At 41.0% G+C, this 26377-nt stretch overlaps 8 protein-coding genes and 1 long non-coding RNA gene across 12 annotated transcripts in view; 7 read left to right on the top strand and 2 right to left on the bottom strand.

Moving 5' to 3' along the window:
* LOC110187623 (sex determination protein fruitless) overlaps positions 1–5659 on the top strand; it is a 133464-nt gene extending 127805 nt beyond the window's left edge. For both annotated transcript variants that reach the window (XM_086830299.1, XM_086830301.1), the window contains one exon: positions 1107–5659. In XM_086830299.1, the coding sequence (XP_086686425.1) occupies positions 1107–1651 (545 nt within the window). In that variant the 3' untranslated portion in view covers positions 1652–5659. The remainder of the gene's footprint in view (positions 1–1106) is intronic.
* A 1747-nt stretch (positions 5660–7406) lies between these two features.
* LOC147644086 (uncharacterized) lies at positions 7407–7835 on the top strand. The gene has a single exon (XM_086830308.1). The coding sequence runs from the start codon at positions 7407–7409 to the stop codon at positions 7833–7835; it is 429 nt and encodes a 142-aa protein (XP_086686434.1).
* Positions 7836–13078: 5243 nt separating this feature from the next.
* On the top strand, positions 13079–20135 carry LOC110187630 (mitochondrial protein C2orf69 homolog). 2 transcript variants are annotated; one of them, XM_086830296.1, is made up of 6 exons: positions 13079–13209; positions 16328–16704; positions 16775–16879; positions 16948–17590; positions 17744–17909; positions 17973–20135. In XM_086830296.1, exons 2-6 carry the CDS (start codon positions 16382–16384, stop codon positions 18308–18310), a joined length of 1575 nt encoding a protein of 524 aa, XP_086686422.1. In that variant the 5' UTR covers positions 13079–13209; positions 16328–16381; the 3' UTR covers positions 18311–20135. The 2 variants fall into 2 exon arrangements, with proteins under 2 accessions (XP_086686422.1, XP_020812694.1); XM_020957035.2 differs by having other exon boundaries at positions 13096–13209; positions 17970–20135.
* LOC110187631 (TWiK family of potassium channels protein 18) lies at positions 13447–16255 on the top strand. The gene has a single exon (XM_020957038.2). The coding sequence runs from the start codon at positions 14873–14875 to the stop codon at positions 16055–16057; it is 1185 nt and encodes a 394-aa protein (XP_020812697.1). The 5' UTR covers positions 13447–14872; the 3' UTR covers positions 16058–16255.
* Positions 18359–18745, top strand: LOC147644085 (uncharacterized). Its single transcript, XM_086830294.1, has one exon. The coding sequence runs from the start codon at positions 18359–18361 to the stop codon at positions 18743–18745; it is 387 nt and encodes a 128-aa protein (XP_086686420.1).
* Positions 20136–20548: 413 nt separating the features above from the next.
* LOC110187632 (uncharacterized) lies at positions 20549–21634 on the bottom strand. Of its 2 annotated transcripts, none has more exons than XM_020957039.2 (3): positions 21396–21634; positions 21111–21325; positions 20549–21048 (listed from the first exon to the last, which is right to left on the bottom strand). In XM_020957039.2, exons 1-3 carry the CDS (start codon positions 21510–21512, stop codon positions 20730–20732), a joined length of 651 nt encoding a protein of 216 aa, XP_020812698.1. In that variant the 5' UTR covers positions 21513–21634; the 3' UTR covers positions 20549–20729. The 2 variants fall into 2 exon arrangements, with proteins under 2 accessions (XP_020812698.1, XP_020812699.1); XM_020957040.2 differs by having other exon boundaries at positions 21111–21307.
* LOC147644084 (uncharacterized) lies at positions 20931–21731 on the top strand. Its single transcript, XR_015271086.1, has 2 exons — positions 20931–21069; positions 21148–21731. It is a non-coding gene; the product is annotated as an uncharacterized LOC147644084 (long non-coding RNA).
* A 479-nt stretch (positions 21732–22210) lies between these two features.
* On the bottom strand, positions 22211–24017 carry koko (cyclin Q). The gene is made up of 4 exons (XM_020957314.2): positions 23222–24017; positions 23020–23164; positions 22735–22956; positions 22211–22662 (listed from the first exon to the last, which is right to left on the bottom strand). Exons 1-4 carry the CDS (start codon positions 23302–23304, stop codon positions 22333–22335), a joined length of 780 nt encoding a protein of 259 aa, XP_020812973.1. The 5' UTR covers positions 23305–24017; the 3' UTR covers positions 22211–22332.
* On the top strand, positions 23950–26315 carry Wdr37 (WD repeat domain 37). The gene is made up of 3 exons (XM_020957313.2): positions 23950–24412; positions 24510–25071; positions 25131–26315. The coding sequence occupies exons 1-3, from the start codon at positions 24259–24261 to the stop codon at positions 25876–25878; spliced, it is 1464 nt and encodes a 487-aa protein (XP_020812972.1). The 5' UTR covers positions 23950–24258; the 3' UTR covers positions 25879–26315.
* Positions 26316–26377: the final 62 nt, after the last annotated feature.

Raw genomic sequence — 26377 nt, 5'->3', positions numbered from 1 at the left:
AAAACTCCACCCCTCTCCGCATAAGCAAGCGCAACCCCAGTGAACCCTAGCGCAATAAAACAGTGAAAGAAATTAAACACTAATACGGTTCTTGGGCTCTCTTGACAACAAATTTTTAATAATAAAGAAGCTGAAAAGAAATCGAACTGAATTATTTATAAATATTAGAAAAAAAATATATATAAATCATTATTTTAGTCCGACACGAATCATTGCACATACATACATCAGTATATATAATTTGGTTTGGGTTCCTCAAAGAAAATACAGTTCCGGTCCCCTAATTCTCATCCAATTATTGTAAATAATTTTATTGCGAGTATCTTTTTAAGTGAACCATCAATGAAATTTCAGCGGAGACAAATCATTTGATTTAATAATAATAATTTTTTACCTCGTAATATATTGTTGTTCCTCCCACCCCACCACACCTTCCTATCATCATTAAAGTGCTGTTGTTCTGCATTTCTCGAGCTCTCGAAATAAATTAATAATAATAATAATAACCCCCATGGAAAAAGTAGTAGTTAAAAGGAAAACAAATTTTATTCAAAAACTGTATTTATTTACCGTGATTTTTTTGGGTGTAACAAAATTTGATTGCGAGCAATTATATATTACACATATATTTATATATATTTAACCCCACAAAATACCCGATAAAACCCATGTCTCGGCGATGTGAAAAAAAGAGTTTCAGTTTTTAATAATCATTCTTTCCATGGCAAAAGAGATAAAATAAAAACTAAAAAAAAAGGAAACAGAAATTACGAATATATACTACCACACATACACGCATAAAACACATACACACCAATACACCAACACACCAACACACACACACACCAGCAGACTCTGAAAACCATCTAATTATACAGTTTAAGAATTATTATAAAAATGATTTTTCTGTTTCTGTGAATCACCAACAACAACATTGTTTTTCTCTTCTTTTTTTCTTTGCGCGTTCGAACGAACAAATTAATAAATAAAAACAAAAACGAAAACCGAAAAAAATACTCAAACTGAAACTGAAAACGTAAATAAAAACAATGCTAATAAATATAAACAAATCAATCAATCGAATCAAATAAATTGCATTGACGCAGGCTCAAAGGCCTGGCACATGCGGCTTACGTTCGAGCGCCTCTCCGGCGGCTGCAACCTGCACCGTTGCAAGCTGTGCGGCAAGGTCGTCACCCACATCCGCAACCACTACCACGTCCACTTCCCCGGCCGCTTCGAGTGCCCGCTGTGCCGTGCAACCTACACGCGCAGCGACAACCTGCGCACGCACTGCAAGTTCAAGCATCCCATGTACAATCCGGACACGCGCAAGTTCGACAACCTCATGTCCACGGCAGCGGCGGCGGCAGCATCCACGCCCACGGCCAGCCAGCTGGCTGTGGCCTCCCAGGCAGCCATGGCGGCGGCAGCTGCAGCGGCCTTCAACGCGGCGCAACAGCAGCAGCAGCAGCAACATCAGCAATCGCAGCAGCAGCAGCAGCAACAGCAATCCCAACAACAGCAGCAGCAATCGCAGCAGCAGCAGCTGCAACAGCATGCCCACAGCCTGGCCCAGCAGCACATGCTGCATCAGCAACTGCAGCCGCAGCACCATCAGCAGCAGCAGCACAATGCCACGAGCGAATGATATAGCCAGTATCTGGGCTGGAACTATGGAGCCTGGCGCCATGATGACCAGAACCTCAAGCAGCAGCAGCAGCAGCAGTCACATCGCAAGGCTCCGCCCTTTAACTATTATGCACGCGACTACTACTACCAGCAATCCCAGCAGCAACAGCAGCAACAGCAGCAACAGCAGCAACAGCCGTTCATAAGCAACGGCAGCATGCGACCCCAGCGACGGCAGCCTGCAACGCAGACGATCATCATCGATGAGAGCGACACGGAGCTGGATGAGGAGCAGCAGATGAGGTTGAACTTCGAGCGGTATATGGAGCAGCTGAAGCAGTTGGCGCCGTATGATCACCAGGAAACTATGTGCAATAGCAACACCAACAACACCAATATAAATAATAATAGCAGCAACAGCAGAAGCGACGCAGAGCCCACAAATGCCAATCAAATGGAAGCTACTACAACTACTACTACTAATAGTAATGATAATGCTAATAATAATAATAACAATAGTTATGCTAACAGTGCTAGGAACTACAGCAAAAGGCAGCAGGAGGAAGAGGAGCAACAGGATAAGCAGCAGGAGCAGCAAGAGCAACATCCACCGTAAATAGAAAAAAAAAAAACAGAAAAAGCAAGAGCAACCAATTGATACTCAAAGAAAAAATTAAACATAGATGAGAAACCGTAAAGTAGGCCACTTTTAGGTAACTTTGAGGGTAAGCCAAAAATTTAATTGTCAATTATGTAGGCGAAAAGGTGGACAAGGAGTCGCTACCCGAGGAGAGGAGAATCCAAAATGCTGATCTGTGGAGAAGGAGGAACATCCAACCACAACCACACATTGTCACATGGTTTCAACCATAAACTATAAAATGGATGTTGCAGTTGCACTTATACATACAGTTTAGTAAGAGAATTTAATCGTAATGAGGATTTAAATTGTACAGAGTCTTGTTCGAGGAACAAAGCAACCAGAAAAAAGGGTTTCCAAGGCAGCTAGCTAGGAGGAAGAGGGTGAGGATAAAGCAAAGGTTTTAATTAGCAGCACTCCAAACAAAAATAAAATATTTACACCAACTAAGCTTAAATTAAAACTAATTGTATTTCAAGAACTACTCACATATGGAATTACAAATTTTACAAAACTCAAATCGTTGGACCTGTCACCTGACATTTGTGCCAAAAATCTCTTGGTGGTAGTGCCACAAATTCCTTGGCTGCACACTCTCTCTCTTTCTATCTCTGCACCTGTTTGTTGTTGCATTTAACACTAGAATGTGCACACCCCACCCACACCCATCTGACACACCCACTAACCCACCCACCCCGGGGAAACCAACCACTCTGATACTCTAGAAAGGTTAGAAGAAAGTTAGGAGCTAACACCGAACACTGAAGACATTTGAAACGAGAGATTTCTATGCTGCTAAAACACAAACAAAACAAAACACTTTACTGTTTTAAAATAAATGTTTTATTATTATTAATTACGATCTAGTGGATCTATGCGCAATAACCAGAACTGTAAAATATCATAAAAATATTAGCGTAAATGAATTTAATCGATATTTATACACAACTATTCAATGGGATTTTCTACACATATACGAACACATATATGTGGTATCTATAATGTACAAATATCTGTGCGTTTGATCGATGTTAGTTGACCTTGAAGAAGACATGCATTACACGGCAAACCCTAATCTTAGCAAAGCAGTTTTAACTCTAAACTCTAAACTAAAATAAACTACGACTAATTCACTGATTACGGATACTAAACTAATGTTAATTTATTTATAACCAAACCGAGAGTGTGTGCGAATGAGTCTCGAACTGAGGTGAGCGGTCTGTTCCGATCCGATGTATTATATATAGTTATCGATCGATCAACTGTCCGTGCATGTGGCCGAGTTTGTTATCCAGTCTCTATATATATATAAATATATGATAATAATAATATTAATTAGTTTCGCAGACTCTTCTTGCGGTGTAAATATGTCGATGATTCTCCCTCCCTCATCCGGTTTCTGCTAGTTAGTGTATATTTAAAGTCCGTTTTCTTTGTAATTCGTTGTTGTACATTGATTGCCAAAATCCCAAAAAATAAAAAAACAAAAAATATATATAAACAAAAGTATAAAAAATATACAAAATATTGGTGCGCACACTCAACACACACTCACACAGACACAAGAAGCAACAAACACGCAAACACAATTGTCTTATTGCCTAAAGAATTAATGCATAATTCGATTAAAATATATTAAATTTATATAGTTATCTATATATATTAAATACACATACACATATATTCATAATATTTATTTGTTCTACTTCTTAACATGAAATGTTTAGTGATTAAATTTACAATTATTAATAATTATAATGCTACATCAAATACTGCCCCCGACTTAATGTTTGTTTAATGTTTATTTTTAACGCTGTTTTGTTAAACAACAAATTTAAGAAATTTATCTATATATGATGTGATAACTATAGTAAAACTAAACACACACACACACACACACACCCACACAAAATCACACACTCATACACAACACACACAAACACATGCATTACAAATTGAAATTATGTTAATTAAGCAGAGGAAGAGTAGAGTGAGTTGAAGTTTTTTTAAAAAACGAGTACGAGATGTTAATCTTTAATTAATTTGTGTGGTGTGCAAAATGGTGCTAAATCCAAATATACTTTAAAGTATAACGAATAGGAGATGCAAAGGAGCTAAAAGGATTTTAAGGAGGCAGTTTTTAGCAAAGGAAGGACAAGAAAGAAGGCTTCCTTTGAATCGTATCGTATGTGCAATATGACTAGTTTTCGTTTAAGCAGCAGCAGGACTTTGACGTTGACAAGACCACGCAAATAGCAACAAAACAAAAAATATATACATAAAAAATGATAAATGAAAAATTAAATTTAGAGATATTTGTAAATAGAGAGCGGTGCTTAGGAAATGTAATTCGAAAATGTCACAAAACGCGCCAGAACTTGGAACAATTGAAATGGAAAGACACCGCCTAGAAAAATAACACTAAATAAATGTTAGCATATCACTATGAATATGATTATATATACATCTGATATAGCAGCAGTTAGTTAATGAGCAACTTTTCGCTACTATTTCTGTGTCTATTTACAATAAATGTCATAAAGCTTATCAAAAATTGAAGAAAACACACAGAAACACCACCAACACACAACCCACAGCCAACACTCTCTCATATATTTATTTTGGTGCCCTTTTTTCAAAAACACTTTCCTTGTCCTTGATTTCGATTTTTGACTTTGACTTTGTTTAACCAATTAATAACAAACAAAATAAGCATTTTTGCAGTCGATCAAGCGTTGTTCGAGCCTTTAATTTTAATGACGTGCTAGTTTCAATGTAAACTTAGTTTAATCTTATATTTTTGTATTAATAATAAATGCAATACAAACTATTTTTAGTTTTATTTATAAAAAAGAGAAGGAAAAAAACAACAACAGCGGCAGCATCAGCAACAACAACAGCAGCAGCAATACAAAAGCTAAAAATATAAAAGAAAACAAAAAACCGAATAGAAAAAAAAATATATATGAAATCAGTTTAAATTAACGTTAAGCAAATTGAAGCAAGTCCAAAAAAATGCTTGCAGCATTTGTTACAATTTATATATATACAAAATCTCTCTCACACACACACCCACACACACAAACACATATATAAATATATATATATATTACAATATTTTTTAAAACAATTTTTAATAAACATTCTATCTATTATGGCAGCATCTTTCAATGAGCGAAAGAAATCGAATTACTAAACCCAAAATAAAACCGTAATAAAAGCATATATAAAAAGATATAACCGAAGGATACCAGGCAGACATAATATATACACAAACACACTGACAGACAGAAGAAGAACACAAACAAAACAACAAACAAACAAAAAATAATTTAAAAAAAGAAATCAAAACTAAATCAAATAAATTGAATTTTATGGAAAACAAAACGAAATGGTGATCACTTACTTGCTGAATCCTTATTATTTTGATCCTCTGACTCTGAGAAAGCGAAATCGATAAGTCCTTTGCGATATCGATACCGATACCGTTATCGATAGCCAGTCTCCAAGTCCCGTTCTGCTGTGCGCTTTGAATTGTGCTTCCAAATACGTTAGGGGTGCCCATGAAAAGTCGAACTATTGTCTAAGAAACTATACCCATTATATATCCTACTATATGCCAACACACTCACCTGCACATATGTCTACACACATGCGCGCACGCACACACAAACACACATATATACACACACACCAAATGCCATATATACACATAGAGAATTTTCAAACCTCGGCCCAATTTCCTGTTTTTTTTATTATTCTTGTTTAATTTGTATTTTCTTTGTATGACTTTTGAATTTGTTAACCTCTCTTTTGAAAGATTTTCGAATACCCTACTTTAATTCAAACTAAATAAATAATATATGGATTTATTGTATGTATCGAATTATCCTTTGAGTTTCAGCCCGATAAAGAATATCGCTAAGTGTAAGTGTAATTCTTCGCACAAAATAAGTTACACCCAAAAAAATTTCAACAAAATATATTTAAAAGTAGGTTAAATGTGCGAAAGCGAGGACTCCCCTATATCATTTGACCATAAACGAATTGTTTTTTTTTACATTTGTGCTATAAAAAGTATATACATATTTCATGTTTAAATGAGTATGCCAAATAAATACATCTAAATGTATGCGTCAATTGTGACTAATTTCATTTGTATAAAATTAATAAAATTAATTAAATAAAAAGTAATTCCGGATCAAATGAACTTTGCAGGAACAAACGGGACATTTTCATAAGTTAATGTGTAAACGAGCAGGGTGTCGCCTTAAATTGAGCAACACTCTTAAGATAAATTATATATTGACAAGATTAAAGTTTAAATTTAAATAATATTATATAGTTTTGCTCAATTTTATGGCGACCTGCTCACCTAGCATATATTTCCTAAACGCTTAGTTGTAAAATGAGCGCTCTCGTCTTTATATACATCTATAATATATATATATTTTATGAAACTATGAATTATATACATTATATTATTTAATGGAAAGTAAAAAATATTTCATTTGCACGCTGAAATATGTACGTGAGGCAGCGGAAATGAGTTGAACCGAAGGTTCGATGAGTTTCCTGTAATTTGGTTATTATTTATGTATATTCTTTTGTTGACCTAAGTTGCTTGAATTGTAGTTAGTCGCGTTTGTTTTTTAATAGTAACCTCTGTTTTTTTAGTACTCTATCCCCTTAGTTTGTTTTTAGTTTAGTTTTGAGATTTTTTTTTCATTAAGTTGCCCAAAGTACACAAATATTTTGTTGTTTTTTTTTTTTGCTCACAAAACGAAACTCTACCTATCTCTGTCTCAAGCCATATCTCTCTCTCTTTCTATCTGTCTCTCTGTCTCCGTCTGTCCCTCACACACACTCACTCTTACACCAAACTCTCTGTCCCTTTCTATTATAAAAAAAAAATACATAAAAAATACGAAAAAGCAAAAACTACAAACCAAAAAACCAAACAAAAAAAAAGAAATCTATTTCTCTGGGCTGATTTTCGTCCCGCTCGACGGGCTGTTGTGTGTTCTGTTCTTCTCTTTCTCGTTCTCGAACCGCAGGCAGCAGCGCCCGCCACCACCTGTCGACCCCACTGTCGACCTCGTCCTCGGCCTCGCCCCCGCCGCCGCCCTTCGGTATGCATTTGTCGGCGGCCCTCAAGCGCGAGTATCCGCTGCATTACATCGCCGCCGGAAACGGTCATGCCGGTGGCACACCCCCAGCCCATGGGTACAATCTGGGAGCGGGCAATGCGCCCAATAGCGGAGCAGGAGCTGGTGTTGGTGGAGCCGGCGGAGGAGGAGCCGGAGGAGCTGCCGGTCACAATTCACATCACACCATGTCGTATCACAACATGTTCACACCGTCCCGCGACCCGGGCACCATGTGGCGCTGCCGATCCTGCGGCAAGGAGGTGACCAATCGCTGGCACCACTTCCACTCGCACACCGCCCAGCGGTCCATGTGTCCCTATTGCCCGGCCACCTACAGCAGGATCGACACATTGCGCTCGCATCTGCGCGTCAAGCATCCGGATCGTCTGCTCAAGCTGAACTCGTCCATTTAAGGGCGTGGCCGGGGCCCGAATCCAGCCCATCATCGCCAGCACTATTATCAGCCACATCAGCAACAGCAGCAGCAGCAACATCACCAGCAGCAGCAGCAACATCACCAGCAGCAGCAGCAACATCACCAGCAGCAGCAGCAACATCAGCAACAACCAGCTTACTACATCAGCAGCAACTTGAGCAACTTCAGCAATAGATACAGCAGCTTCAGCGAGAGTTTATTGTAAATCGCTATAGCTTTTAGGTGGATTCGTTTTCTTGCATTTACATAGTCGTCGTGTACCATATTACCCACAGAGCCTAGCCCAGCAATAACAATAACCCAAACACTAGTAGAACCGAAGATGCTAATTACATAATCACACCCATACATATATATATATATACATAAAATATAATATTAACTTTAACTATTTGACACAAACGTCCCATCAATTTATAAACTACATATATGAAATGTGTATAACTGAAGAAGATTAGGAAAAGGTTTCAGTTGCTAACTAAGACGGAGGATAGCTATGCCCGCAATGAGCAAAAAGAGAAATAGTAGAGTCAACCGTCAACCATTTCGAAGGTTTCTAAATGTTGTTTCCTAAAATTAAAGTAATATAACTACTACAACTATGCATAATGGTAGGCAGGAGTCGGAAGCGGAGCCGGAGAAGGAGCACGACCATGTGCAGGAGCAGGAGCAGGAGCAGGAGCCGCCACAGCAACAGTCACCCACAACTACTACTCATACGAAGAAGGTCGTCACACTAGGTTTTAGTTTTATGTTTACCAATCTTAGATCGTAGTTCTTAACCGATATGTTCTGCAGAGTAAGCGAAGGAAGGATACGGAAGGGCTACTCAACCAACTACAAAGAAATTTTCATATACCTCAAATGCATTTCAGTTTTATTGTTGATTGCTTAATTTTAATCTACGTAGACCGTTAGCACATATACATTTAATTTTGATGTAATCGGTTCCAAGAATAATTCAACGATAGCTGTTTTTTTTGTACTATTATTATTATAATTATTAATATTGTGTTCTCCCATTCTTTTTGTCCTGATTTGATGATGATCCTATGTCCTAGGCTAAAGTTTATTTAGAATTAGCTCGAACCACTTGAAACCACCTCAATTTCTTGTTAAGCTTGTTTATATTTATATGGTCAAATGTTTATTTTGTAAACCCTAGTTGATATGAGATGGCTATAAAACAACAACAACAACAAAAAAAAAAACCATATCACTGAAAATCTAAAAAAAGGAAGAAAAAAAGAAAGAAAGTTGTTCGGATTAATATGTATAAAAAAACATTTTATTTTATAATAATACCTCTTAACCTTCTGCTCAATTGGCAAGAGATTTGAGAATTGAATTAATTACAATTTCAGGGTATAATTATCGATTATCTTGCTTCTTGATTACAATAACCAAAACGTCCTCGCAGAGACGGCAAAAGTAATTAATTTTAAACATTTTGTGATAGACAAAATTATATGTTTCGGCACAAAATTAAAAAAAATACCTATAATAGAACGAGATATAAAATTAAAAAAAAAAAATCAATGTGATATTTTCGGCACAAAACTTTACATAAATAACTAAAGAACCATATAATACAAGATGAAAATTACAAAATGAATGCAAGGAGAAGCAACATTTTCGGCAAAGGTTGCTTGCCTTTCGCATATTTATTTAGGAAAAGATCTTTTGTTATAGCATTATTATTCAAAATTGTTATCTTTCGGTCCAAAGCACAAAATGTATAAAATTACTTTCTAGTTTATCCCCTACAATTACTCCTACTTTAACTTTAAACTACTTACTTGATTTCCTAGTTTTAAGTTACGTGCTCTGTTTCGTATGTACGCATCTGCGTGTGTATATAATTCATTCAAAAATATATGTATACATCATAATTTTATTTAGTTTTACATTGATTGAGTTTGCGAAACTTGAAGCCAATAAACTACAGCAAATATTCGGAAAACAAAACAAAAAAAAAAACAGCACAGATGTTAAGGCAAAACCCACACTACTACACACAGATTTATGTACCAAAAATGTAATAAATATGAAATTATATAAAAAACAAAAACAAAACGAGAAACAAGCAGCAAGAAACCAAAATCAAACCAAATCGGAGACGATGGATTTTTCTAAACTTTTATCCCACATACTTAAGCGTAAACACGAAATATTTTTGTACATCCATGTTGTAATCAACCAAGAGTCGCCCGAGATCCGGGACTGGAGAGGAGAGGATCAGGAGGGTTGCTCTGTGGCATCAGGACTTGGACATGAATCCCATCTACGCGAACGGAAGGAACAACGCCGAGTTGTTACTTACATTTTTGCTCTACACTCACACAAAACTCAATTAATCAATATGCAAATGCAAGCACACATGTGTCGGAGTGCAAATATTATTAACAGTTTTTCGTCGTCTACCATTTTAAATAAATCAATCCATAAAGATCTATATATACACATATATATATATATCTCAACCGGAATATATGTACACATATGTATGTATATCTCAAATTTATTCAAATTAAAATCCAAATATAATTCACTAGCAGCATTTAAATGTCAAGCAAAATAATAGCAAATAAAACCAAATAAAATTTATGATTATTATTATTACATATACCAATACCAATATCGTTTCATATTCTCTCTATCGCTCTCTGCCCTTCATGACCACGTCCCTACTTGGAAGCACAATTCAAATCGTTAGGTTTCGGGATTGGGATTGGGATTGGAATGGGGTTTTGGGTGTCCGGAGGCCCCTTTCAGGGTGAGGGTTGCACGTTGCGTATGAGCAATATTACTTTTCAGGCAAAACAAACAATTGAACCACTCACCCGCTGGGCACAAAGTAAGTACTTGATGTGTTGCGGTAAGTAAAGCGAATAATTGAATGACCGAAACACTCGAGTCGTGCATTTGTTTGCCAATTAAGTTAAGATTATTTATTTTATTGCATTTTTATTGCCGATGTCCCTTGCTGTTTGCAATCTCAAAAATGTTTGACAAGGAAAAACAAAGTAATGGCTTAATATTTCATTTTGAAGTTTAGAGAATAAATCATAAAGGCTTTTTCGGGCAGCAGAATCTTGTATAGACTAGCAGCTTGCAATTGAATCCACTAACAATCGAACCATTTTGCAATCGAACTTTTATTTATTATCATAGTCCATTATATTATTAATTATATTGATCGATTCATAAACAGCGCCTTAATGTAGTCCTTAAGTATTCATTAAATTAATGTAAAAATTCTAGTACCATAAAATAAATTATTTAAAGTATATGAAAATATGTAGAATAATGAAAAAAAATAGTTTTTCTTTTAAGAGGTTGACACACGAACGGCCGTTTTAAGGACTTCTATTTAATCTTTTTTTTTTTAATTCCGTCCTGGTATTAAGTAAATTTTTCGAGATAATGAGTGCCATAGTACTACACTGAAAAAAGATGCTGTCATGGTTCAAGACGATCGAATAGGAATTTTTTGAGAAATCTTGGAAAAACATGGTTGCAAGAAAAACGCATTTAAAAGTTTAATTTCGAATTACATCTTGGAATCGTGCCCTGCTATTAATCCAAGATACAGGTACCATAGAAAACACCTCTGCTTCGATTAAATCAGTTAATGCTACATGGCTGGACATCAGGACTGGCGACATCGGATAAAAAACGTAAAATATTCTTAATTGTTTGAATGAAAGCTATAAGTTATAGTGATCTAACCTAGAAAGTTTGTATTCAGAATCTTCCTGTAACTACGAATTTGAAATTGGATAGGTTTAAAGTTGATACATCAAAAATAGAGGTATCTAATATAGTTTTACGTAAAAGAATTGTTCTTCAAAATAGAGATTCGATCCGAATATCCGAATACATATATATTGTAATATATATATAACAAGGGTTAAAGAAGCGTTTCATTCATTAATCAAAAATATTCTGTTTTTTTGAAACTCATTTATGGATCAACCCAATTCATTTTCCATCTCCATAATTTATGTAGTCGGCCGATGTGCTCGGTTCTTTCATGGAAATAAAGAAATAAAATTCCATCAGATACATCTGAAAATTCTTAGAGTTAAATATATATTTTCTTTGCTGTGTTGCAATTAAAATTAAAATAGAATAATAAATATATATTTTAAATATGTAATAAATAAACCAATAACCAATTTGTCTTTTATTATTATTCTTTTAATGAAAACAGCGCCATTAAAAATACTTTTGTAGGTTAACAATATGTTTATCCTAAAAGTAGTATCGTCCATAGTTTATATTACAAGAAAAAGAAACAGTGTTTATAATAGCCGAGTATACATGTCTTTCATTCTTTTGGTTTTAAAGAGAACTATCAAAAATCATATGGATTCTAAATTCAAAGGAGCTAAATGGTCTCGGTTGATCCTGGTGCTTGCAGTCACAACATTGGCAGCCCATGCGGTGCTTCTCCTCAAGAACATCGCATAGCTTCTCATTATCGCAGATCTTATATACAAAATGAGTTGAAACAAAAAAAGTCTTATTTTTCATTTTAGTGTTCAATCTAAAAAAATTAATAGAATAAACTACAATCCAAATTATTTAAAGAGAGAACACCAACAATTTCCATGAAAAAATAACTGCAGCTTTGAGTTTCAACAAATCACAAACTATTTACCTTACATTAAAAATTAAATTCATTATGGATTTTTTAAAAGCCGAATATATATTACTGTTTTACCATTTTATAAAAATATATGATAGGCTATGAGAAATCTATGGCATTGGTTTTACTTGTTAATGTTGTAAAATATGAAAACAGTACAAAACCTGAATTATTAATATATATGTATATATATAAAGTTTTAAATTACGATATTCGAAATAATCTTTTCCTTAATGAAATTTTTTTGTATGCCTTGTTTTCAGAATACTTAATTTTTAAAGCCCATTTTCCATTGTTAAGAAATATAGACAAATTTATTTTCCCTTAACCTTTCCGGGACAATTTTTTATATGTCAAAATATTATATTTAAAAATGCGCGCACTTCCAGATATGGTTCGAGTCAGCGCTGCTAAGCCAAGCTTCCTACCAAGTCAAGTTGTATGTCAAATGACAATTTCCCTTCGTCATGTAAAATTCGATCAAAGTTTCACACCTTTTCATCAAAGTTATCCACCTTGTCCGATAGTCTCAATGAGGCCTTTGGTCACATTGACAAACGGAAAATAGTGGGAATATTTTCGCAAGCCTGCCATGGTCACATTGGATAAAAGAAAAACAGAGAAAGACCGAAATTAGCGGGAAGTGCAGAAAAATCGCCAAAATTTTCACGCGCAACTATTAAGAACCAAAAACAGCGTAAGTAGGAAAAATGTGGAACCCAATTGCAACGCCAAACGTATTGCGCGATGCGCCAAAAATTTTTGCATAAATTTTGTGAAATTTTGAGCGCCTGTGTGAGTGTATGTGTGAGTGTTTGTCTGCGAGAGTGTGCGACCCGAGTGCAGCTATATGTGAGTGTGTGTGCTGGTGTTGAAAAAATCTATCTCTTCGCTACGCATTTCACCCCCCGTTTTTGCGTATTCATTTGATCTCTCTTCCTCTTCTTGTGTATCAGCGTAGCCGCCTGCGTTAGTGATTGTGTGTGTGTCTTCGGTCTTTGCTTTCGTTTTTTAATTCTTTGTTTATATTTACGTATAGTTTGTTTGGCGTCCCGCACAATTGTTGTTGCCCGACTTGGGATGCTCTTTCCGCCTAGATCTGCGCCGAAGTAAATGAGTGCCCGAGAGCTTTTCCCTTGCCGTCTGCCTCTGCACTGCCCCCACACACACAGCCGTTAATCACAGTGCCATAATTTTTTATGAACTGCAAGCAGACAATCCGTATATCCGTATCTTTTGGATTTCGTATTCTATATTTTAACATCGCGATAGGTTTTAAAAGGGCTCTCAAGTCAGGATAGCCTTTTTGATTGGATAAAGATTCAGTAATTAAAAAAAAAATTTGTGACCAGTTTGTTAAAATTTATAATACGTATTTTTCGGAAACATCTTTGCGGCTGAAATATTGTAGATTATTAAAATAATTTATCTGATACCTTTCGGTTTTTTTACCATCAAATTAAAAAATTCAATCGTTGGGCTTAATGGAATATTTTATTAAAACGCCAACGATTTGAAATGAAAATTGAAATCATGTGAATATATAGTAGGTTACAAAGAGTTAGACCCAACAAGACTAAAACTTACATGGATTTGCGTACTTCTGGATTACTTCCAATATTTTAGTTATTATATCTAAATTTTAAAGTCTCAGACTTTCTGAGAGATATTTAACATTAAAAAGTATAACTAATTTATTGATTTACACTATTACGAGTGACATAACTGATCAGATTGCCATGTGGTATTGATTTTCAGCAATTTCACAAGTTTTTAAAGCATCCGTTTCCTCTGCTATATTTCCGTCTTTATCTGTAATATTAGGATTCCATATCTGTTGTCCATATTGCACCTGTCCCAAGGTGATGTCTTGATTACTCTTGTTCATAATTTTGACGTAAATTACCGCATTTAGAACCGCGGGTAGCCGCGGCAGGCACTTGCTCGCATTATTTATGAGCCGCCTTCCCATACATGGGGGATCTTCATCCGCACTGCCTCTGGATTTCCCGCTCAATCGCTCACTCTCTCTGTATCTCTCGCCGCCTTCTGGGAAGTCTTCCCTCGAAATAGTTTTCCTCAGTTGAATTTTGGCGCCCGCGTGGATAAGTCGTTCAGCCGGAAGGAAAATCGTGCGTCTTTGGGCTTTGGAAAATGTGCCGTGCAAAGGCGTTCGTTTATTTTTAGCCAACGTGCCGATATTTCCACACTCCCAGTGCTCCAAATTGGGCCGACAATCGACAACTGCCAAATTAATTGCAGATGAAAGGCATCGTTTGCCCGTGTGGCTTCAGGGAAGAGTTCCAGAGACCTTCAGCATCCGTGGAATCGATTATATAACCCAGGAACGATTAACGATAATGCCCAGTAAATTTCAGAGGAAAAGCTCCCCAGCCACAGGAGGAGGTGGAGGTGTAGCAGTGGGAGTGGGAGGGGCGTCCTCCGTTTCCTCCACGCCCAGCAATCAGCCAAGGAAGCGGGTGAAACGATGCTGCCGGAACTTCGTCACCTTTATGTGCACACAGGTGGGCGTGGGCGCCCTCATTGTGTTCTACGCCATCTGCGGCGCCTTCGCATTTATGCACATAGAGCGGCAGTTCGTGGACGAGACCGCCGGCCATGTGATTGAGCTACGCCAAGACTGCTCTCAACAGCTATGGCGGATCACGGAGGAGCACAACGTCGTTGATCGCCTACGCTGGACCGAGGCGACAAATGCCGTACTGCAGGACTACCAGGTCAAGATAGCTGGCGTCATCAAGCACGGATATGTGGGCCGGAGTCCTGAGCAGATCTGGAGCTTCCCGGCCGCCTTGATGTTTTGCCTTTCGGTGATAACCATGATCGGTTACGGGAATATGGTGCCCCGAACGCCGTGGGGCAAGGGATTGACCGTGATCTATGCCACCTTTGGCATACCCTTGTACATTCTGTACTTTCTGAGCATGGGACGGGTGCTGGCGCGCTCCTTCAAGTTCCTCTACCGCTCCATGCACGACTGCACCCAGGAGCATCCAGGTCTGGATCGCCTGGATGCTCTAGAGGGTGGTGTTAACCTGCCCCGCAAGAAGGTTATTGTGCCCTCGACGGCCTGTCTGTGGGTTATTTTCTTCTACGTACTCACCGGCACCGTCATGTTCGCCAACTGGGAGAAATGGAGCTTCCTGAACAGCTTCTACTTTTGCATGACGTCGCTGTGCAAGATCGGTTTCGGTGACTTTGTCCCGGGAGCCTCGCTTACCACCGCAGCCGACGTCAACGCCGCCACGCACAAGTTGCAGGAGGACATAGGCGCTGATCCGGAAGAGTTGGCCCAGCTGCAGTCCGTGGCCGCCGATCAGCACTCGAAGCTGGCCATCAACTTTGTGTACATGCTGCTGGGCATGGGCCTGGTGGCTATGTGTCGCAACCTGATGCGCGAGGAGGTCCGGATGAAGATGCGCGAGATGCGTGAGGACGCCAAGCTGTGCATGGAGGACACGAGGCTGCGTTTTGTCGGTTGCTGCGGGAATCCCCGGGATGCCTACGAAAGCGATTACTATTAGGGTCACTACGAGGAGTAGGCGGATGTTAAGTTTGATGTTTTTGGATAAACAATCCGCTATTCACGTTAAGTTTTTTAACTTGACTATCAGGACCTTTTTGTTGGCTTTAGATTATGTATCTTATTTAGGAGAACTACGAATTTAGTAACGATAGGGCTTTATACAATCTGTTAGATATAAAATGTGTATGAGTGCAAAGTGTGTTAAATGTGTCTTACTGTGTGAACACATCCCCAACGGCATCAAATGTAATCCAATCCGATCCTGCAGCTCACCATTGATCAATTCCTGCAACTGCAAGAGCGGATCCGTAACTTCGAGGGAATGCTTGGCGGCGGCAGCGGGGAGCGTTTGTGCACGCCAAGCACTTCGGCCGGCCCCTTCCGCATCTTCTCTGTAGCCGGATTCCAAAACAGGGCCAATGACATCGTCTACTGCCCGCCAATTGTGCGCCAGCAGCAGTCGCAGCATGTGCCGGAGGACTCCACGGCCATTATCTACTTTGGCGGCGACGTTCAGGATTTTCCGGAGAGCATGGAGACGAATCGCGACAGCAGGGGCTACATGAAGTACAATCTCGAGAATTCGGCCATTCTGTTGCGCGAGGCTTTCCCCAGGTCCCACATCATCGTCATTCGGCCGGTTCGGTGAGTGTTTGATAAATTAATATATTATGTAATAATAATAATAATAATTTGCCACATTTTCACCATACAGCATGGAGTTCAAGACATTTAGCTGCTTCGATAATTTCGTGAGAGGAAACAATGCTGGAGTCCCAGATCACACTCCCATGAACCATGCCCTCCAGCATCTGGAAAAGTGAGTTTGAATACTGCCAGAAGCCATCACTTTACTACTTATGATTACACGTCCTTTCTCGTCCCTAGATTATTGCAGAATCTGTCGCAGCGCTTGATCTCCATACCCGAGAACGAGATCCTTGATCAGGCCGCACAGGCGGCGGCTGCAGCGGCGGCAGTGGCTGCTGCAGCTGCGGCCGCTGCCCTAACGCTATCTAATGCCACCGTCACCTCGGAGTCCAACTCGCAGTCGGCGCCCGCCTCCAACGACAGCAGTCAGGAAATGGATATAGACATACTGCAGGTGCAGGAAAATGTGACCGTGGATGCAGACGGGGCTGTCATATTCCCTATTGTTGGCAGCGAAGTGGCAGAGACAGTCAATAATGTCACTGGAAATAATGGAAACATTGGCGGCAGCAACGAGGCCAATACGAACAACCATCAGGAGGAGCAGGCGAACAATCAGATCCAGCAAACGCAACAGGCGGCTGCCATCAAGTTGACTTCTGCCACCAACAACGTCGAGCACTACAATAATGACTGTGCCACGAGGCAGGTTCCTGCAGTAAATGCAACTGCAGCGTCTGCGACGGCAACAACCACATCAACAGCAACAGCGGCGGCAACCAGCGACAGCAATCCACTTTGGTGGCGCGAGAATCTTAACCTGGACAAGTCCAAGCTGGTGCTGATTGGCTTCAGCAAGGGCTGCGTCGTGCTCAATCAAGTGAGTCGCGTTTGGTTCGTTAACTAGTTATGCCGGCGCTCCAATCCCGTTCAGAACTGAAGCATGAATCCATCAATCAGGGTCTGAAGGGGTTTTGGGAATCATTAGCTTGGTGACTATTAGCTAATCCTTCATTTTCCTTCGTTATTGCAGTTCATCTACGAGTTCCATTATTTAAAAACCCTCACGCCCGACGACAGCAGCATGTGCCGCTTGCTTTCCCGCATATCGGACATGTATTGGCTGGATGGAGGTCATGGAGGTCAGAAGAACACATGGATCACATCACGTAGTTTATTGGAGACGCTAACGCGCATGGGTAAGTGTAGAGAAATCATCGTTTCAAAACCTCATTGACCAACGGTTGGGACTCTTTAAGCAGGTATGAACATCCACGTCCACCTGACGCCCTATCAGGTGCAGGACGATCGACGGCCCTGGATCCGCAAGGAGGAGAAGCTGTTCACGGAGATGCTGAGGCGTCTGAATGCGCCGATCACCCGGCACCTGCACTATGACAACCAACCGGCCAACCTTATGACCCACTTTGAGGTGTTGCAGGCCTTTTGCCAGCACGTCCATGCCCTAAACCAGCAGCAACAGCAGCTTCAGCAACAACAACAACAGCAGGGAGTGGGGATAAGCGACCAGTCGGCAGTGGCTACCAACAACGGCGGGACCAACAACAGTCTACTAGAAAGCGGCGAGGAGGCAAAGTGACAGCTGCAACTGCATCCGCACCACCATCACAGGCGTCGTTTGCATGCAATGCGCAAGGGAACTGCCGCCCTGAAGCGCCAACAGGTGGCCCAGCTGCGTCAGCATCATCAACAGCTGCTTGCTGCCGCACCGGAGCTAGCATTAGCCTCCTCATCGCGCCTGGCCGCGGCCCTGATCTCGTCGGCGGTGGCCCTGAGCAGCGCCTCCTCATCCGCCGCCGGGAGCATTGTAAATAATCATCATCACAGCCATATGCAACAACAGCAGCAGGAGCAGCTGCCTCAGCCACCGCAGACACGCCATCATCAGCATCACCAGCACTCCCACAGGCATCACCACCACCACCACTCGCACCACCATTCGCATCACCACTCGCACCATCAGTGTCGCTCGAAACGCAAACTGCAGAAACTGTATTATACGCTTTGCCGTTAGATCTGTAACTTAACTTTATCGAATGTATACTTGTACGAGACAGTTTCTTAGAACCACCATTAGCAAGCACCTAACTTTTCCCAGTCAATTCCAAAGTGTCGTTTGTATGTCTATTTTTTGTGTATATGTATTTATTTATTCCCATTTTTTTTACTCTTACATCACGTCATTTTCGTAATTATTGGTCCTAAAAGTGAAGAAAAAATCTCATCAGTGCAATAATGTAGGTAGATACGTCTACAAGTATATATATATTTATACAAATATGTATGTGTATATGCTGATTTTAAAATCATCTCTATGTATACAAACACTCCAAGCTAATTTATTTGTAATCGAAAAACGATTTGTGATTTGCGCACATGAACTAAGAACACTTCGCAAGGCAAGCATCCTCCATTGACTCAAGCAATTATCGTTTTAAGTACCCCCAAGGAATTTATATGTACGTCGACGCAGTAATCTAACCAATCTTAGAACACCCCCCGACCCCACACAAAACCCCCCTCTGATTAAGTATTACTTAGCGTTAAGTGAGCTTTAAATTAAGTTGCAAACTGGCAAGGATCCCACGACAAAATGTACTTTACTTAGGACGACGATCCTCAGATTCGATTGCGCGAACTGAGGCCGAAGTAACAAATTCGCGAGAAGCCGAGAGATAAGCTCTCGTGTAGAAGGCGTTCGTGGTACACGTAGTTTTTTCTGATTGTGCTGGACAAGTCAAGGGAAAAGTACTCAATGTGGGAATTAAGTGAACTTTTGCCAAGTACGATCCAGATGCGATAAGTAATTGTAATGGCGCGCGTTCCTTATACCAAAGAGCTTATAATAACAAGATGCTTAACGACCATCATTTGAAATGTCAAATTCAACCGACAAAAAATTTTATAGCGTTATTAATTTTGTTATTATAGGGTCTTTGCTTATACACTATTTAATCGATATGGAAATCATCATTACCGCTTCCGCTTATCCAACAAACAGACAAACCGATCAAACACAAATCCAATTAAACTTATATAGTGCATAGAGAAACGAATAATAAATTACACAAAAATTTCGTACCTTTGTCGAATTTGCAGTTCAAAATTGCTTTACGAGAGTTTTGTCAATGTAAGTTGTACGGCTTAAAAGTTCACATACACTTTAGGCAAGAAATCTAATTAATAAATGGATACAGAGAATGATACAATGGAATGTGTTTTGTAGATGTAAATTAAACCATTATAAATGATAAAGAAAATCTGCTGCGAATTTGATACGAAACGGAAGAGAGTTCTAAGAAGAAAGTCAAGCAAATAAAATCTACTAAATAGAGAGTTCCCAATGTAAATTCTACTGATATTTGTGAGTCTGCTAAATAAAAAGCATATAATATGGATAAAAAGTTTTAAAATTAGTTATAAAACTATATAATGGTATTGTAAAATGTCTCGTTCCTAGTCTATTACGCAGTGGGATCTTTAATGCCGACCTTTCCACCGTTGAAAAAGTCTTAATCGTGCTAAATCTATCACTTGTCTGCTTCTCAAGAAAACAATTTTCCACCAATCTGAATCTCTCGCTTGCCACATGATTTGTGTTAAGGTCATCTCTTCTACAGATAAGATTCAATCTCTACACGAAGCAACGTCCGACTTTAATGCACACTTTTGTATGCGATTTAAATTGATATTAAATCCACAACTAATTCTGTGTATCACCATTCGAGTTAAGACCAATCCAGACTTCATCTCGATACGGTCGATCGAAAATCGAAAACAAGAGTGTGTGAACTAAAAGTCCAACTAGTCAATAGTATTCATCGGACTTATTTCTTTTTAATCCATCTACTTATTTTAAAAATAAATTACAATTCTATTGTACTCGTACAAAAAATATCGCTTGTGATGTGCCCGACAGCTACATCATTGAGATTGAGGTCCTTGGTGCGCACAGGTGGTGGGGAAGGTGGATGTGGAAGAGGATAGCTGTCGCTGGACTACGCACAGTTGTTGGGGCACTTGACCGCCGTCGTCCACTCGTCGCTGCCGTCACAGCAATCACACACGTGGTCATTTATCCGGCTGCTGGCCACGTAAACATCCAGGCCCCGGCCTGTGATGTGACGCTTCTGGTAGCGGCAGTAAAATCGCCCCGCGGAGCAGGCGTTCGTGCTAGGCTCATCGCTGCCGTCGCCCTCGCAATCGCAGTAGTTGTCGTTGAGATGATCAAAGAGGATCTCCTTCGTGCCATCTAGGCACCTGAACTTTCCCTCGAAGTTGGGCTTGTAGGCATCGTAGTCGAAGAGCCGGGTGCCCCTGAAAGCAGAGCAAGGTCGAGTGAGTAAAATCGTATTACTGGTAGCCAATTTCACGCTTACCTTATGATCTTGATTGGATCCTCGTTCCCGGCTCCAGCAGCCGTGCCACCGCCCACGGGTGCAGCTGGAGCCACCGGACCGCCTCCGCCGCCATCGAAATCGTCGACGTCGCGCTGTTTGCTGCCCAGCGACTGTCTCATCTGCTGGTGCTTCCGCTTGATCTGTTGCAGGTTCCATGGCGTAGGCACGCCCGGCAGCTGGTTCAGCGAGAAGGCCTAATTATTGTTTATTTTATTCGTTAGCGGCCGCACTTTAAACCCAAAGTATCCCCTCGCTTGGACTCACCTGATAGGCGATGAAGGATATGCCGACCAGGAAGATGAGCAGCAGGAACATCTTGGACTTCTGCTTGTAGAAAGGCTTGTAGTAAATGTTTTCTCGCTTCACCCATGTTTTTCGCATAATTGCCTTTTAGCTGTGGGAATGGTTCTGGTTCTGTATAAAAAATATGTTTTGTTTATTACACAGCATTGTTGTTGTCCAGAGTTGCCATCACCTCAAGAGTATGTTTAAGTGTGACCAGCTAAGTAAACATTTACTCATATTTCTGTGAAATTTAATCAGGTTCAAAAATTGAAAGTGCTAATAATATTAATAAATAAATTTAAACACTTTTAAAAACGGAGATTTGGATAAATTCTGGTTCTGGTTACGTTAAAAAAGATGTGTGTGTTTAAGTGGGACCAGCTTAATAATCATTTTATTTTATTTTTCTGTGAACTTTGATCAGGTTCAAAACTTTAAATATTTATAATTACATTTAAACGCATTCAAAAACGAGGACTTTGATCAATTTGAATATTGAAATCCAGATTATAGTAAGGAAGTGAATGTAAATCGTTACAGGCCCCTTTATATAAATATAAATCTTCAACCTTACAGCTAAATCTGGTTAATTTTCATTCTCTCTTATACAGACAATATGTTCAATTCTTTTTAGAAAATACATTTCCCGTTTTACGTTACCTACAAACTTATAAATATAACTTTTAGGTCAAATTGCAAACATATTTTCTTTCATTCCATTGACTTTTATTTAAGCTAACACCAAAAAGATAAGCTTTTTGCTCACAAAAGATACCCAGGTCATCTTGCAGAGGTTTCTTTTTCATTCCATAGACTTTTATTTGAGCTTACAGCACGTAAAGTGAAAGTAATATGAGGCGCGAAAGGAAAATAAATAAGTGTAGATGGGAATGATAGAGTGGCAGGGGTTGGAAAATTAGGTGGCCTTCAGGGAAGACTCATGCTTGTACACTTCGATCACGCTCTCAATAATCTCCCACTGGTGCTCTCGGGTAAAGTCCTTGACCAGGGGCTTGTACCACATGGCTGACTCATCGGACTCATCGGTGAGTGGCACCTGGACGCCGTAGGTCTGCAGGGCCAGCGATAGACAGCCGATGGCCACATGGGTTGGCTTGTACTTGAGGATGTTGGCGCTTTGGTGGAAGTCTTGCAGGTAGGAGGCTGCAGCCTTGGCAATGGGCACCGAGTTCCACACCTCGGCGCCCACCCAGTCTTGTAGGGTCTTCATATAGTAGAGTAAGTACTGCAATATAGAGATTTGAAGGTGGTGAGTGATTTTCTAGGACATGTAGCAACTGCTACCTAAAGTTCTTACCTTATGTGCCAGGTCGATGTTGAGATCGAAGCCCAGGGTGCGTGTGATGAGCAGCTCCGCCTGCACGATGGCATCGCGCATGGACCAGTACTCGTCGTTGAGATCCAGCGGATCATTGCCCCGGTTGAGGGTGCAATATGCCACGTTGATCACATCGCGTATCTTCACACTGTCGTCGTCCTTGATTTTGCCAGCCAAGTACAGCGAGGAGGCGGCAATTAGCTGTTTTGTTTGAGGATTATGTCTGTGAGATGCGTTACACTTTTAAAGGAACCCAATACGCACGAACTCATCGTAGTCGCTGGACTTCACCTCCCGGAAGAAGCGGTGGTACACAATGGCCGCACAGGCAGCCGTCAGGGGTTTCATCTTCAGCTTGGCAGCGCACTCAAAAATGTACAGGGGCACCAGTCCGGATTTGTTCAGCTTCCTGGTGGAATTTAAGCACGTAAAATTAGATCAACCAGTCGTCGTCATCTCCACCTACCTATAGTCAATGGGCTTTACGCCCTGCGACTTGTTCGAATCCACGTGCTGCTGCAACGACATGACATCTAAGACGTTCTTCATTCTCACAGGCAAATGCCGAATCGGGCGTATTTATTGAAATTGGGGGTTGGGGACAGCAGCAGTACCAATTTCGATTGCGAGTTCGTTGGCCCACACAGCAGACTGGATAAAGCAAGACTGCAGGTCAGCTGGGAGCTGCGAGCCTATATGCGGAAAGGAGACACGCCGAAAAATCGAGAGGCGGTAAACCGGTTTGGACTGCAGCGGCGGTGCAATTGTAAGACGCGGTGCACACGGAATGGGAAAACTAACGGGGCGACCGGCGAGACGCCGACAGCTGATCCGATTTTACTTAAAATGGTGGCCAAATTAGTTCAAAATCACCCATTTTCCCAGTTTAAAAGTAGTTGACAAACCGGCTCACAGCTGTTTGACTTTGGAAGTGTTGGAAAACTGTAAGCTTCTAGTTTAAAAGCTTAAACCAGAGAAAGTAACTTAATCAACATTAACTTAAAAAAAATTGCAATATTCATTTAAATTCATAAACATGCTATGAATATTTTTGTCTAATAAAAATTTAAATCTTTTGATATATATTAAGAAACCTTCAGAGTTTTTTCCCCAGTCATGACCATTAAATGTACCCCTTATTATTATAATCTTTTCTCTCTTATTTCTCTCAGTGCAGTAATTGCCGATAACTGTGTATCGATAATTACCGATTACACAATACACATCCCTATCGCCGCCAGCTGTTCCACTCTGTTGCCCCCGCTCGCCCCTCTCGAATACATTTATTATCATTGCGAAAACCAAGTGCAGGCAGCAGCAAAAACAGCAAATCCATCGCAACCAGGCGAAAATGGATCAATAACGCGCCAGCCAGGGCTAACTCGCTAACCCCGTGACCGCTAATTGGATTCCATTGTGCGCCCAGTGACAGGAAACGGAAATCTACAACGGCCAGCAGCAAATCGCTTGCGAGATACACAAAGAAGCACAAACAAACCGAAAATGAAGGCGACCAAGACGCGGGCTGTCCGCCTCACAAGCTTGACGGAGGACGTGACCAGTGTTCCGGAGGATGCTCCCTTCCGGGCACGCCTCCACTTCCTGTTCGCCCAGATCGAACGGGAATTCGAACAACTTTACCTGGAGAATCAGAGCTGTGAGTGTTATGGGACTCTAAGTGCTCCCACTAAATCTGTGTAATTTATAAAGAATCCGCTTAATAAAAAGTTTATCACATTTTTGATTAATTCCAGTGCAGGATAAACTGGACATTGCCACCGCCACCAAGGAATCCGTGGTCCAGCAGGAGCAAAGATGTGCCGCAGGAGGAGTGCTGAGCGCTCCATCTTCCTCCTCCGCTTTGCCCACTCCGGCCACCCAAACAGATGAAGTGGGCGCCAGCTTTCTGGCCGCCGCTTCCAGCACACACAAGAGCTTGAAGGCTAAACTAAGCAGCGCCACCGGCGGCAGCAAGGCGAAGGCCAGCAACAAAATCAAGGCCCAGACTAGCCGCATAGTGTCCAGCTTCAAGGCTCCCACAGTGGTCAGCACTGTGGTGAGAGAGTTTGGTGGACATAAGGATGGCATTTGGCAGGTGGCCGCAAAGGCAGGACAGCCTATTATAGGCACCGCATCCGCCGATCACACAGCCTGCATCTGGGGTGTCGAGAGTGCACGATGTTTGCTGCAGTACCAAGGGCATGCCGGGTCTGTCAACTCCATAAAGTTTCATAAGCAAAGGGATCTCGTGCTCACAGGCAGCGGTGACGGAACAGCCCACATTTGGCAGGCAGCCGTTAACTGGGAGGTGTCCAAGTAAGTGTCCGCATCGTGACGTAGCCCATGAGTTACAATTTTTTGCCTTTGCCCAACAGGAAAGGTCATTCATCGGAAGAGGAGCTGGACGACAGCGATGAGCAGGTAGAGGACCGTGATCGTGTGGACACCTTGCGCACACCACTCTGTGAGTTTACAGGCCCCGGTGGCCACCTTTCCGTTGTGGTGGCCGCCGACTGGCTCTCCTCGATGGACCAGATCATCACCGGCAGCTGGGACAGGACCGCCATATTGTGGGACGTTGAAACAGGCCAGCCACTGCAGCCATTGACGGGACACGACCACGAGCTGACACACGTTTCGGCGCATCCCACACAGCGCTTGGTAGTGACCGCCTCCAGGGACACCACGTTCCGGCTGTGGGACTTCCGGGAGGCCATTCCCGCGGTGTCCGTGTTTCAGGGCCACACGGAAACGGTTACCTCCAGTGTGTTTGCGCGTGATGACAAAGTGGTGTCTGGATCGGATGACCGCACCATCAAGGTGTGGGAGCTGCGCAATATGCGCTCGGCTTTGGCCACGATCCGAACGGATTCCTCGGTTAACCGCCTGGCCGTTTCCAGCGGTGGGATCATCGCAATACCACATGACAATCGTCAGATTCGACTTTTCGATTTGAATGGACAAAGGGTGGCCAGATTGCCCCGCACCAGTCGACAGGGTCATCGGCGGATGGTGTCCTCGGTGGCCTGGGCGGAGGAGCCGCTGCTCGACTGCGACCTCTTCTCTTGTGGCTTCGATCGCCGCGTCTTTGGCTGGTCCATCGTCCTACCGAAGGACAATTGAAGGCGGTTAAAAGGGGGAGCTGCTCCTAAAGAAGGATAGGCCGGATGAGCAGGCAGCCCCCTCGGAACGCAAAACATCTCTCGAACAGAGCATCCGCTAGTGATGCTCGTACTTATGTGTGTAGCCGTTAAAATTTAGATCAAGTATTATGCAGACATTGTTCAAGATGTTCTAGATGTCGATCACTGAGTGTAATTACTGTTGCTTTTTGCCAAATAGTCGCGGCACATCATCAAGTGTTGCTATGTACTACATATTATCATTGTTATAACGTATATGCGTGGGGATTGGGCTGGACTTCCGAAGTCCAATTCGTATTTTATCTGTGTTTTACTACCATACAAAACATATAATTATTATAGGTGTCTAAGGCATTGACGTTATTAGCGAACATGAATAAACATAATCAAGCACTTATAGATGCATTAACTACAAAATATACATGGATTATCTTTTATTTTTCAAATTAATTGGATGTATGCGGAAGTTATAATTGGCT

Source organism: Drosophila serrata, unplaced genomic scaffold, assembly GCF_035046125.1.
Source record: "Drosophila serrata isolate PLE 108 unplaced genomic scaffold, ASM3504612v1 contig_233, whole genome shotgun sequence".
Taxonomy (NCBI): domain Eukaryota; kingdom Metazoa; phylum Arthropoda; class Insecta; order Diptera; family Drosophilidae; genus Drosophila; species Drosophila serrata.
Note: the sequence above shows the minus strand (reverse complement) of the source record. Positions and strands in the feature narration are given on the sequence as shown.

Bases quoted from the DNA above. Each gene is read 5' to 3' on its own strand.
- LOC110187630 (XM_020957035.2), top strand. From the start codon at position 16,382: ATGCTTGGCGGCGGCAGCGGGGAGCGTTTGTGCACGCCAAGCACTTCG. The intron at 16,705-16,774 runs GTGAGTGTTTGA...TTCACCATACAG, and splicing joins ATCGTCATTCGGCCGGTTCG to CATGGAGTTCAAGACATTTA. The intron at 16,880-16,947 runs GTGAGTTTGAAT...TCTCGTCCCTAG, and splicing joins GCCCTCCAGCATCTGGAAAA to ATTATTGCAGAATCTGTCGC.
- Wdr37 (XM_020957313.2), top strand. From the start codon at position 24,259: ATGAAGGCGACCAAGACGCGGGCTGTCCGCCTCACAAGCTTGACGGAG. The intron at 24,413-24,509 runs GTGAGTGTTATG...GATTAATTCCAG, and splicing joins TTACCTGGAGAATCAGAGCT to TGCAGGATAAACTGGACATT. The intron at 25,072-25,130 runs GTAAGTGTCCGC...TTTGCCCAACAG, and splicing joins GTTAACTGGGAGGTGTCCAA to GAAAGGTCATTCATCGGAAG.
- LOC147644085 (XM_086830294.1), top strand. From the start codon at position 18,359: ATGCGCAAGGGAACTGCCGCCCTGAAGCGCCAACAGGTGGCCCAGCTG.
- koko (XM_020957314.2), bottom strand. From the start codon at position 23,304: ATGAAGAACGTCTTAGATGTCATGTCGTTGCAGCAGCACGTGGATTCG. The intron at 23,165-23,221 runs GTAGGTGGAGAT...AAATTCCACCAG, and splicing joins GTAAAGCCCATTGACTATAG to GAAGCTGAACAAATCCGGAC. The intron at 22,663-22,734 runs GTAAGAACTTTA...TCTATATTGCAG, and splicing joins ACATCGACCTGGCACATAAG to TACTTACTCTACTATATGAA.
- LOC147644086 (XM_086830308.1), top strand. From the start codon at position 7,407: ATGCATTTGTCGGCGGCCCTCAAGCGCGAGTATCCGCTGCATTACATC.
- LOC110187631 (XM_020957038.2), top strand. From the start codon at position 14,873: ATGCCCAGTAAATTTCAGAGGAAAAGCTCCCCAGCCACAGGAGGAGGT.
- LOC110187632 (XM_020957039.2), bottom strand. From the start codon at position 21,512: ATGCGAAAAACATGGGTGAAGCGAGAAAACATTTACTACAAGCCTTTC. The intron at 21,326-21,395 runs GTGAGTCCAAGC...AACAATAATTAG, and splicing joins TATCCTTCATCGCCTATCAG to GCCTTCTCGCTGAACCAGCT. The intron at 21,049-21,110 runs GTAAGCGTGAAA...CTCTGCTTTCAG, and splicing joins GATCCAATCAAGATCATAAG to GGGCACCCGGCTCTTCGACT.